Source organism: Rhinoderma darwinii, chromosome 1 (genome assembly GCF_050947455.1).
Source record: "Rhinoderma darwinii isolate aRhiDar2 chromosome 1, aRhiDar2.hap1, whole genome shotgun sequence".
NCBI classification, from domain to species: Eukaryota; Metazoa; Chordata; class Amphibia; order Anura; family Rhinodermatidae; genus Rhinoderma; species Rhinoderma darwinii.
The window spans coordinates 340,006,325-340,019,636 of record NC_134687.1 but is presented as its reverse complement, the minus strand read 5'-3'; the positions used below and the strand labels follow the sequence as shown (position 1 = coordinate 340,019,636).

At 40.7% G+C, this 13,312-nt stretch overlaps 1 protein-coding gene across 4 annotated transcripts in view; it reads right to left on the bottom strand.

Moving 5' to 3' along the window:
• DENND4C (DENN domain containing 4C) overlaps window positions 1–13,312 on the bottom strand; it is a 255,009-nt gene that overhangs the window by 115,086 nt on the left and 126,611 nt on the right. For all 4 annotated transcript variants that reach the window (XM_075825782.1, XM_075825801.1, XM_075825792.1 and 1 more), the window contains exons 16-19: window positions 9,061–9,193; window positions 8,129–8,335; window positions 5,933–6,061; window positions 1,521–1,659 (exon numbers count right to left, since the gene is read on the bottom strand). In XM_075825782.1, the coding sequence (XP_075681897.1) occupies window positions 1,521–1,659; window positions 5,933–6,061; window positions 8,129–8,335; window positions 9,061–9,193 (608 nt within the window). The remainder of the gene's footprint in view (window positions 1–1,520; window positions 1,660–5,932; window positions 6,062–8,128; window positions 8,336–9,060; window positions 9,194–13,312) is intronic.

The following is a 13,312-nucleotide window of genomic DNA, read 5'->3' as shown; positions in this document are numbered from 1 at the left end:
TCTAAATTTCAGTCTAATATATTTTGAGCCATGACTTCCTCAACATATTACTATAATACGTGTACGTAGCTTCACAACTTTTAAACAAAACTTTTTTTTTGTATATCAGAAATATAAGTTGCAAACATGTATATCTAATTGATTGCAACTTCTGTTAACCTGTTCCCTGGCAGGAAACCGTGCACACAGTACATAATGGATTATAGAACATACCTTTCTGCCCTTCACCACCTCTCTGACCACCACCACTCTCAGACATTGCAGGTGAGAGCAGTTTAAATTGCAGCAGGGCCAGGCAGATCACACAAAGCGGAGAAAGATTACATTATAGTGTCTGAAGTTTGAGCAGGACACTGCAGTACCAGCCCTACGATGGTGTTTTAAATACATGACATTAAGGCCGGATTCACACGACCGTGAAAAATGGTCTGTGTGTCAGCCGGGTTTCCCAGCTCGACCATGAGACATGTTAACAGGACTCCTGGCATCATAGTCATTTAGGCTGCAGTCACATGACATTGAAAAGAATGGCCATTAAAAACTGGTCAAATGTTCGTTTTTCATGGCTATTTTGTATCAGTCTGTCTCCAAATTTCCATCCATTTCCAGTCTGTCCGTTTTCTAATGGCCATTTGTCATTTATTTGCCAAACGTTTTTCATGGCCGTTATATGTAAGGGATACATTTAATTCAAGGTTTTTTTTGTCCCAACCCCCGAAAACACCAGTGCCAACTGTAGATAGTGGCCACATATAAAGTGACAGTGCCAGAGCACACAGATAGTGCACAGTGCCCATGTAGATAGTGCCTCACCACCTGTAGATAACGCCACTGTAGCTCTCTCTAGGAGCGGACTCCCAGGCCAGAGCGTTGCAGACGCTCGGGCCAGGGATTCCGCTCCAAGAGTAGCCCCTGACTTCACGGACTTGCGATGCTCTAGCCAAGGTCTCCGCTTCTAGAGGAAGCCCCTGAAGTCACTGTCCATATATGACAGATCAGAGGACAGAATGGCACAGAAAGCAAGCCCTCAAGTAGGGCTGTGTTGGCGCATCATCAATATTAGGAAAACTACAGGACTTCCGGCACCATTTCACCGGGTTTGAACTGCACGATTCAGTACAGATTTAAAAATGAAAGTACATTAGTAAGTGACTTCATTTCACATAAAAATATAAATCCCAAGCAATTTTTGGTCCCCGGATAACCCCTTTAATCACTATAATTTAGTAGAAACTGCTGGCTGGGAAATAGATTTCAACAGCAAATTGAAACATGCATCAGTAATGTAGCTAGGTTTCAGCAAATTTTCAGTGTTCTATTTTTAACCCATGTAAGGATATTTATACTGTGATATCGATTGGTTTTTTATACAGGCATAGATGTGAATTATACTGCACGGATAACTTAAAAATACAAAAAGCAAGAAAACATTTACATATTCATCTTTCTGTTATTTATTTTCTTTATATAAAAATGAGTGAAATATTTAAGTTAACAAGGAAACACCTCATAGTTATTACCTGATACCGAAGCTTTAGGCAGCAGTTTTGACTTCATTGGTTTTCGAAACTGAGCTATACCAAGTACCACATTCCGAACCTTTGTCCATAGGTAAATCCCACTGCGTTTACTGCTTGGCCATGGACTCACAAGTACAACCTTAAACCATAAATGTGCACAATTACACCAGCCTTACCATAACAATTAAAAATATATATACTGTATTTTAAAGGCTCTAAAGTATTCACACATTTGGAGCATATAGTATTCACAGCTTCTCCGACACACTATGCCCAAAAGTACGTGGACCATCACACCTATATGAGCTTGTTGGACATCCCATTTGAAAACCTTAAATGCGTTAGTCCCCTTTTGGTGGCGATAAAAGCATCCACTCTTCTGGGAAGGCAATTTTGAGTGTCTGCCCATTCAGCCAGAAGAGCATTTGTGAGGTCAGGCATCGATGTTGCACGAGAAGGTCTGACGTGTAATCAGCGTTCCCATTCATTCCAAAGGTGTTTGATCGGGATGAGGTCAGGGCTCTGTGCAGGGCACTAGTTCCTCCACACCAAACTCTTTAAACAATGTCTTTATTGATTTGGCTTTGTGCACAGGGGCACAGTAATGCTAGAAAAGGAAAGAGCCTTCCCCAAACTGTTTGCACAAGTTGGAAGCATACAAAAGTCTAAAATGTCTTTGTATGCTTTAGCATTAACATTACCATTCACTGAAAAAAAAAAAAGGGGCCTAGCCCAAACCCTAAAAAAAAATAACCCTAGACCAGTATCCCTACTCCTCCAAAATTTTATAGTACGGACTATGCATTCTCGTAATTAGCATTCTCCCGTCATCTGCCAAAACCAGATTAGTACATCAAACTCCCAGATAGTAAATGCATCACCACAGGGAACACATTTCCACTGCTCCATAGTCCAGTGGTGGTATGTTTTACACCACTCGAGCCAATACTTGGAATTGTGCATGGTGATCTTAGGCTAGTGTGAAGCTGCTCGACAATATATAACCATTTGATGAAGCACTCGATGCAGTTCTTGTGCGGATTTCACTTCCAAAGGGAGTTTGGAACTCTGTAGTGAGTGATGCAACAGAGAATAGGCAATTTTTACGTTACAAACGCCTAAGCACTCGGCGGCCCGCTCTGTGAGTTCATGTTCTACCAATTTGTGATTGAGCTTTTATTAGTCCTAGACGCTTCCACTTCACAATAATAGAACTCAGTTGACCAAGGCAGATCTATTAAATAAGACATTTCACAAACTTACTTGTGTCAAAAGGTGGCATCCGATGATGCCAGATTAAACCTTGGCGCCAAAGCCACCTGTTGGTTTTAAATCTTAGTTTTTTCCTCCCCGTATACCAAAAGCTCTAGAACTTTAATTTTCCCATCAACATGGCTATATTAAGGCTTGTCTTATGGGGGAAAAGTTGTAGTTTTTAATGTCGCTATTTAATGTACCATATAATGTACTGGGAAACTAAAAAAAATTATTTGTGGAATGGATTGGGAAAAGTAAAAACGACATTTAACCCCTTCGTGACCAGCCTATTTAAGGCCTTAATGACCAAGCTAATCTTTTTTAAGTTTTTCCATTGTCTCATTCAAAGAGCTATAACCTTTTTATTTTTGAGTCGACATAGCTGTATAAGGTCTTGTTTTTTGCGGGACAAGTTGTATTTTTTAATAGCACCAATTTGGGGTACATAGACTTTATTGATTAACCTTTATTAACTTTTTTTTGGAGGGGGAAATAGAAAAAAAAAACAGCAATTTTGCCACACTTATTTGCGTCCTAAATTTACGCTGATTACCGTGTGGTATAAATAACACAACTTTATTCAGTGGGTTGTTAGGATTGCAACAATACCAAATTTATATAGATTATGAATGTTTTACTACTTTCACACAGTAAAAACCCTTTTTTCTTAAAATTATTTGTTTTTGTGTCTCCATATTTCAAGAGTCATAACTTTATTTTTCAAACGGTGCAGTTGTATGGAAGTTTTTTTTTTGGCGGGACGACTTGTAGTTTTTATTAGTACCACTTTGGAGTAGATGCGACTTTTTGATCACTTATCATATTTGTTTTTAAGGCCGGATTCACAGAAAACAGCAATTTTTGCATTGTTTTTTTATTTTATTTTTTACGGCGTTACCCGTGCGGGTTAAATAATGTAATAACTTTATAGCTGGGGTCGTTACGGAGGTGGCGATACCAAATATGTGTAACTTTTTTTTATCTTATCGCAGAATGTCGGTGGGGTGACAGAGGGAGATCATCCGATCGCTTTTATAATACACTGCAATACTTCTGTATTGTAGTGTATTACTGCCTGTCCGTTTAAAACGGACAGGCAATCTGCTAGGCCATGCCTCTGGCATGACCTAGCAGGCATTCACTACAGGCAGACCTGGGGGCCTTTATTAGGTCCCCGGCTGCCATAGAAGACACGAGACCCTGCGATCTTATTGCCGGGTGCCGGTGCCATGAGAGCGGGAGCTCACTCCCTCTCTCCAAAACCACTCCGATGCGGCGCTCACTATCGAGCACCGCATCTTAGGGGTTAAACTGGCGGATCGATACGAATCTCTCCCATTCGAGCAGGGCTGCTCCCAGACCTCAGCTACCGGCTTTTAACGGCTCCCTTCCCAGTTTATTTATTTCGATGCATCGCCGTGAAAAGGCGAATTGGTGGTCACTAACGGGTTAAACTTTATACTGCAGATCAAAACTATTACGGCGATACCAAATTTATATAGTTTATTTCACAATGTAGTACTTTTACAAAGATAAAAAAAAAACACGTAAAAAAAAACCGTAAAAAAAAAAAACACACTATTTTGCGTTGCCATATTTTGAGAGCCATAACTTTATTTTTCCATCGATTGAGCGGTGTGAAAGCTTGTTTTTTTTTGCGGGGCGAGCTTTAGTTTTTATTGGTACCATTTTGGGGTACATGCAACATTTTGATCACTTGATTAATTTTTTGGGGCGAGCTAAGGTGACTAAAAAACAGCAATTCAGTTTTGTTTTTTTATTGCGTCCATATTATAATAGTTTGACTGCTGCATCTAAGCCATTAGAAAAAGGCTTAATAGTTCCAAACAGGCGGCTTTGGAGTTCTCAGAGCTCAGCCGTAGCAGTGAGGTGTCAGTTGTAACATACAACCGACACCAGCTGAAAATGGAGCGGGCTCAGCCTGTGAGCCCACTCCATACGCCCCTGTGGGTGGATGTGACGTACAGTTAAGTCCCCAATAAATGTCTTGAGTTTGTATGGCTGTGTGCTTGATTTTATGCACCTGTTTGTAATGGTGGTGACTGAAATACCTCAACTTAATAATTGGGGGGGGGGGGTGGGGGGTCCACATACTTTTGACCATATAGTATAGCTTTCCTACTCGGTTATCAAAGAAACAGCTGTGTTGGTGAATGAAACATGCCGAACATATAAGAGAATTCAAATTTGCTAAAAATAGAGGTTTGAGTAACAGGATGTACAGACTTGGATATTAAAAGTCAAGATAAATAAGGTCCGGTTCACATTACGTTTTGGGCCTATGTTTAGCGTGCACATTGGGAAACCTCCCTACGTACACGCTAAACGTGTCCATAGGGCTCCATTAGCCTTACCAAAAAAAGGGTCATTTTGGCTTCCATCGGGCAGGTATACGTCGGTATACCTTTTTGTTTCGGAGGATGGAACAACGTAATATACTACACTATTCCATCCTAAGGGATCCCACAAAAAAAAACAAAAAAAAACACACGTATATCGCGCGGTATGAGTTTTTGTTTTTTTTCACATGGGAGCCTATGTGCGTCGGATGCCACTGTATGACATCGGTCACAGGTTTACGTTAAACGTATACTTAGGGGAGCTTTTCCAGGGCTGGAATCTCCGGGAGAGCATCAGGTAGCGCTCGGCCCGGGGATTCCGGACCCAGACGTCAAAGTCCATGTATGGAGAGTGATGTCAGGGGCTTTCAACCATGGAGTTCCAGGCCAGAGCATTTGTAGCGCTCTGCCCGAGTACTCCGGGAATAGAGAAGCCCTTAACATCACCGTCAATATATGGACAGTGACATCAGGGGCTACTCCGTGCTCTGCGCTTAAAGCACCGATGTGCCTGGGGATTTCTGGCGATGTATTCCACTGAATGCCTATACAGTGCGATACGTCGGTGCCTTCCGTCGGAGGTATACATCAGGACTTCTCCCGACGTATACCTTCGACATAAGTGAAAAACGTGATGTGAACAGGCCCTAACAGAGTGACTTCTGTAATACTGTCATTTTACAACTAAATTGATAACATTTATATTTAAAAAATTTTTTTAAGCAGGTCAGATAAGTTCGGTCAGTTAAACAAACTGCTTTTCACACCCAAGACAAAACAAGTGCATTTGCCTACCTTGTTATAGTAGCCATATGTTATTGCATTAGGCTGAATTTTGGCATTTCTCATTTCAAATAAGACTTTTACAGCCAAAGCAGGGTTTTCCCACAGTCCACAGAGCTGCATTACAACTCTGTAGCACACCTAAAAAAAAAAAAAAAGAATTAGATAAAAAAAAAAAAAAATATCATAGGGTGTGAAACAAATAATGCAAACCAAATGTTAAGAGGTGTTAAGCTGTGCTGAGCTATTACCATTAATCCTATAGAGTTTGAATGGAGCTGCGGTGTGCTCGCTCTACCGCTACTCCATACAAAATCTTCAATGAGAACAGTGGAGGTACAGGGGACTTGGACCCCCTGTTCTTGTGATTGTTGGGGTCCCCAGAAATTAAACATTAATCACTTATCCTTTGAGTTGATGATAAATGTATTTAGTGGGAAACTCCGTTAAAGTGTACTTAACTTTTCAGGTGACTTAAGAATAAGCTGTCATATGTGTGTGTAGGAGGAATAACACTATTTTTGGCCACTATATGATGTATTCTGCATCTTTAGCAGTTTTCCCCTCTGCAGGTTCTCGCTCTAATTCACAGTGGTCTCTGAGCTAGTGGGTGGAGCCTAACTACTATCATGTCTTCTATACATTGCACACAGAGGAAATCTGCTCTTATCTCTCTGCAGCACACCATCCGAAGCAGCGTCAGCAACATGGAGGACATTATACAGCAATAATGATCAGTGTAGCTGTGAATCCAGCACGGGGGTGAGATATAACCTTAGTATAAGATGCTGCACGTCTGTCTCTCTGCCGCTCACGATGCTCCTGCTCCCTCCACCCCACTCCATAGAGTTCTATGGGCAGCTGTAACCTGATCCCTCAGTGAACTGATGGGCAGCTGTAACCTGATCCCTCAGTGAACTGATGGTCAATCTCCTCAAAGCAGTAAGTTCAAAGTGGGGGAACAGTTAGGAGGGGATGGGGGGGGGGGGGCCTGATTAGTGGAGAAATAGTAATTTTTCGCTAATAAGGTATATTACAAAGTTTCATATATTTACTTGTGCTATTGACTTATGCAATATTTCTTCAAAAGTCAGAGACCATTTAAGTTCAGTCTGACACACATTGACCATCAGATGATCTGTATGAACAATCTGATGTAAGACTGTAGTATGTTTAAGGCCAGCATACACCATACAGGGTACATACTAGAGTCCGCTACATAGCTAAAAAGTGTGAGTTCCTAAACGGATGTTAAATGAAATGTTTGAACATAATTATTAGATCTAATAAGCAAGTTAATTTAGCCCCGTTTGTTTATGAAAAATCTGATAAAATATAACAAACCTATGGAAATATCGATGACTTGTTTTAAACACATACTTCGCTCTCTGACTTAAAATACTTGTGTGTGTACTCATCCAACTAAGCCTAAATTAATCAAACATACCATTAGGGCAAGTTTACACGTGGTGTTACTGATGCATTTTGTGTGATGTATTCTTTTTCACCCCAAAAAACTCCAAGAAACACAAGAAAATTTTCTTCCAAAATAAAAAAAAATATATAAACACCATGCATTAAAAATGCCACGTGTGAACTTACCCTGAACTCCAGGAAAACCTCAAAAACCAACCCTCTGGGTAAGTGATAAGGTTAATGGGAAAGCAAGACCTATAATAAATATTACCTTACATGTTACATTAACAAAACTTATTTTGTCAATCAAAATGAGAACCTGTCATTTCTGAATAACTTGTTCATATCTTATGGTTATTTACAGTCAAGTCTGCAACTTGCAGTAAGGCTTTTCACCACGGTTGGCAACACATATCCTCAGAAGGCAAAGCAAGTGTCCCAAATAGCCAATTCCACTCAAAGGGCTCATGCAGATGACTATTTGGTCTATACGGCCCCTTATGGTGGTGCTTAAACCATACATGGTAGCAAAGATTTATAAGGATGCCATAATTGGAATCTGTGTGAGATAGATCTTGAATATAGACTAGTGCCTGAAGGTTCAATGCAATAATATAACATTCCCTAGGAATGACAGATTCATTTTTTATTGAAGCAAAATAGGTTCTGCAACTTGTTTTTAATTTAGAAAATGGATAGCAAAACCAGTTTAACAGTGGCAGATAGTAGTTAAATCTTGCAAATCGAGAAGGGTAAAATATGACACAAGATGGGTATTTTAAATACAATCACCTCATCCAGTGGATCCACCTCAGTCTTCCTCATTTTTACCAATGCATCATAGGACTTCTGAAGTGTTCGGGACTTTGAATGAGAGACCTTAACATAAACTGGCAGACAGATGAACCACAGACTGAAACATTGGCTAAACAAGCATTTGGGCCATTGATTAGCATTGGTGCTGTACTTCCTGGCCAGTTTATGTGCAGCTTTAATCTCCTATAATAAAAATATAGCAATTTCATTCTACATTAGAATGTTTCATTCAAGGAGTCTGGAACTTGTACTCGAAAAAGTAGAGAAAGGACTTGAAAGTGTTTTATAAAATTCCCCCAATTCCACATACATCCCCATTTCAATATAATTTATAAAAAATAAAAAAGGTATGCCATCGCATACCCCTAACGCATACCAAAAAGAAACGAATAGTGAATAGAGTCTTAAAGGGGTTTTCCAGACCATAAGAATTGATGGCTTATCCTCGGGATAGGCCATCAATAGCTGATGGGTCGGGGTCAGACTCCTGGGAAACCGCCGATGAGCTGTTTTGAAGGAGAAGAAACTCTCGTCCGAGCACGGCTTCCCCTTCGTTTCTACTTGCTCACTGAACATTCGACACATTTAGTGGCGATTCACAGGTATTCCAGCCTTTTCTCCCATTGATGTGAATGGGAGAAAAGGCTGCAATACCTGTGAATCGCCACTAAATGTGTGTTGAACATTCACAGTAAGCAAGAAGAAACGAAGCAGCACTCGTACGAGCGCTGCTTCCCCATCAAAACAGCTGATCGGCGGGGTTCCCGGGAGTTTGACCCTGACCCATCAGCTATTGATGGCCTATCCTGAGAATAGGCCATCAATTTTTATCGGCTGGAAAACCCCTTTAAGGATAAATTTGGCATATGCAGTGTGAACTCAGCTTTATAAATTTAGAGTGAAATTACCTGTTTGGTCCTTTTAGCAATAAAAGTAGGACTGCTTGCTACTCGATTGCCTTTTGAATTTCCATTGAATGAGAGGTACTGCTCACGTGTCCGATCAAAAAGAGCATAATCAAGCCTTGGAAAGCTTTTGTACCTAAACGACAGGATATACACATTAGAACAACTTTATGTACATGATATAACCACAACTATAGCTAAAATACAATAACCCCTGGTGTTGCAAGCTGTTTTCATTTTTTCATTCTTTCCTTCCTACATCCCAAGAGCCATAATTTTCTTTTTCGACATAGCTGTATGAGAGCTTGTTTTTGCGGGACAAGTTGTATTTTTAAATAGGACCATTTTAACCACTTCTCGACATCCGCCGTATATATACGGTGCTGTCAGGAAGGGCTTCCCGCAAAGTGCAGTACCATTACGCCGCGGTGATAGTGCGGGCTCAGGAGCGGAGCCCGCACCCTCACCGCCAGGTGCCAGCTGTATGTTACAGCTGGCTTCCTGAGGTATTAGCCAGGACCAGAGCTAGCATCCGATCCGGCCGATTAACCCCTCAGATGCTGCGTTCAATAGAGATCACAGCATGTGAGGAATTTTTAGCTGGGTTGCCGGTGGCTGCAAAGGCGACCGGAGGCCTAATACTTACCTCCCGGTCTGCCAGCAACGGAAGCCTCCTATGCCCCGCTTGGCATCGGTACCATCGGTAAGATGACACCGGCTCAGCTTCCGGCTCAGAAGCTGAGCCGACGTCATCAGCAGTGGGTGTCCGCTGTATGTTACAGCGGACATTGCACTGTAACGGCAGGAACCGGAGCTAGCTGAGATTCCTGCCATTAACCCCTTCGATGCAGCGATCCAATCCGATCTCTGCATCAAAGTGGTTTGTAGCAAATCGGCAGCCTGCCATGTGATGGCAAGGTTGCCAACTGCTACTATGGCAACAGGAGGCCTAACAATGGCCTCCTGTCTGCCATTACGGAAGCCGATTAGGCCCCGACCGGAGCCGGAACTTGATCGGCTTGCTGTCAGTGAATAACTGACAGTTATAATAAATTGAACTACATATGTAGTGCAATATATAAGAACATCAAACAGTTGGACCTTCAAGTCCCGTAGTGGGACTAAAGTGTAAAAAAAAAAGTAAAAATAAAAGTTGTAAAAAATAAAATTAAACGTTTCAAGTAATAACATAAAACACTATCGCCCTTTTTCCCTTATCAAGTCATTTATTGTAAAAAAAAAACAAACAAACCATAATACATATTTGGTATTGCCGCGTTCTTATCGACCTGAACTATAAAAATATTAGGTTTTTTGTCCCTCGCAGTGAACGCCGTAAAAAACAACCTAAAAAATAATGCTAGAATTGCTTTTTTTTTTGGCCACTGTCTTCCAAAAATTGAAATAAAAAGTGATCAACAAGTCACATTTATCCAAAAATGGTACCTATAAAAACTATTACTCGTCTCGCAAAAAACAAAGCCTCAGACAGCTTCGTCGATTAAAAAATTAAAAAGCTATGGCTCTTACAACTTGGCGACAGAAATTAATTTTTTACAAAAAGTAATTTTATTGTGCAAAAAGTTGTAAAACATAAAAAAGTTCTATAAATTAGGTATCGCCGGATTCGTACTGACCCGCAGAATTAGGGTAACATGTAATTTAAAATGCATGGTGAACACTGTATATAAAAAAAAAACTAAAAAAAATATGGCAGAGTTATTTTTTATTACGTTGCCTCCCAAAAAAAAAAAAAAAAGGATAACAAGTGATCAAAAAGTTGCATGTACCCCAAAATGGTACTAATAATAACTACAGCACGTCCCGTAAAAAAAACAGCCCTCATACCACTACGTCTATGAAAAAATAATATTAGTTAAGGCTCCAATAAGTCAGGAAAGAAAAATATGCAGTTGTGCCGGCCCGAGGGGAACATTTCTTCTGTTTCAAGAGGCGATTTATCAAGGCCCTAAAATTAGGGAACCAGGAAGGGGAGGGCCCAAAGCTATCTGCTGGAAGCGATGGTGCCTGTATTATACTAGGACAACACTTCCCAGCAAAATTCCTCAAACTGCAAAGGTGCGGAGTGTGGACCAAATGGGAGATAAGTAAGGACACCATTTATCACCGGCCTGTGCAGAAAGGATTGCTTCACAGCGTAACAAATATTAATGGATTATTTTATTGTTTACCCCATTATTATACCACCTGACTATGCCCCGAATATACTCTGCCCAGCTTACATATGCCCCACATTATAAACTGAAACACCAGTAAAACTCCAAACAAAACTACTACCAAGCAAAATCCACGCTCCAAAAGCTAAATGGCGCTCCTTCCCTTCTGAGCCCTACAGCGTGCCCAAACAGCAGTTCACTTCCAAATACATGGCATCCCCATACCTGGGAGAACCCTTTTAACAATTTTTGGGCTGTGTAACTCCAGTGGCACAAGCTGGGCAAGACATATTTCCGACTGAATTGTCACATCTAGGGAAAAATTAAAATTTTTACTTTGCACCATCCGCAGCGCAATCATTTATGGAAAAGACCTGTGGGGTGAAAATGCTCACTACACCCCTTAATAAATGCCTTGAGGGGTGTCGTTTCCAAAATGGGGTCACTTCTCAGCAGATTATTTTATTATTTCACATCAGAGCCTCTGCAATTGTGAACCAATAATGTGTAAGTTGCCAAATTAGGCCTCAATTTCGCATGGTACTCTCTCGCTCCTGAGCACTGTTGATAGTCCAGGCAAAAGATTAGGGTCACATGTAGGGTGTTTATTATGCAGTGTTTCCCAGTTTTAGAATTAGAGAGCTGTCATGTTATGGTGGCACAAGCTGGGCACCACATATTGGCATATCTATGGAAAAATACAATTTTAACTCTGCAACATCGAGTGCACACTCATTTTTGCAAAACACCTGCGGGGTTAGAATGCTCGCTACACCCCTAGGTGAATATCTTGAGGGGTGTAGTTTCCAAGATGGGGTCACTTGTGGGGGGTTTCCACTGTTTTGGTCCCACAGGGGCTTTGCAAATGCAACATAGTGTTCAGAAACCAATCCAGCAAAATCTACACTCCAAAAGCCAAATGGCGCACCTTCCTTTCTGAGCCCTGCCCTGTGCCCAAACAGCAGTTTATGACCACATATCGGGTATTCCCGTACTCCGGAGAAATTGCTTTACAAACGTGGTGGTTCTCTCTTTTATTTATTGAGAAAATGAAACATTTGAGCTATAGCTACGTCTTATTGAAGAAAAAGGTTTTGGTTTTTTTTCACTACTCAATCCTAATAAAATCTATAAAACCCCGGTGGGGTCAAAATTCTCACTACACCGTAGATCAATTCCTCAAGGGGTGTAGTTTCCAAAATGGGGTCACTTGTGGGAGGTTTCCAGTGTTTTGTCCCTTCGGGGGCTTTGCAAATGTGACATGGCCTCCGCAAACCATTCCTGCTAAATTTGAGCTCCAAAAGCCAAATTTCCGTTCTATGCCCGGCCGCGTGTCGAAACAGCCAATTAGGACTACATGTGGGGTGTTGTTTTAATCGGGAGAAACTGCTTTACAAATGTGGTGGTGCTTTTTCTCCTTTAGTCCTTGTGGAAATAAGAAAAAATTAGCTAAACCTACATTTTGTTTGAAAGAATGTAGATTTTAATTTTCACGGCCTACTTCCAATAAATTCTGCAATAAACCTGTGGGGTCAAAATACTCACTATACCCCTAGATAATTTCCTTGAGGGGTCTAGTTTCCCAAATCGGGTCACTTTTGGGGGATTTCCACTGTTTTGGCACCGCAATAGCCCTTCAAACATGACATGGTGCCTAAAATATTTTCTAATAAAAAGGAGGCCCCAAGACTCACTAGGTACTCCTTTGCTGCAGACTCTGGGCAATAAATATTGAGTTGAATTTCTCTGGTAAAACCTTCCGTGTTACAAAAAAAATTGATTAAAAATAAATTTCTACAAAAAAATAAAAAAAAAATAAAAAAAGAAGAGGACATTTGTAAAGGTCACCTCTACTTTAGTTTAATTCCTGTGAAAGTCTAAAGGGTTAAGAAACTTTCTAAATGCTGTTTGAATACTTTGAGGGGTGAAGTTTTTAAAATGGGGTGACTTTTTGGAGGTTTCTAATATACAAAGCCCTCAAAGCCACTTCACAACTGAACTGGCCCCTGTAAAAATAGCCTTGAAATTTTCTTGAAAATGTGAGAAATTGCAGCTAAAGTTCTAAGCCTTGTAACGTC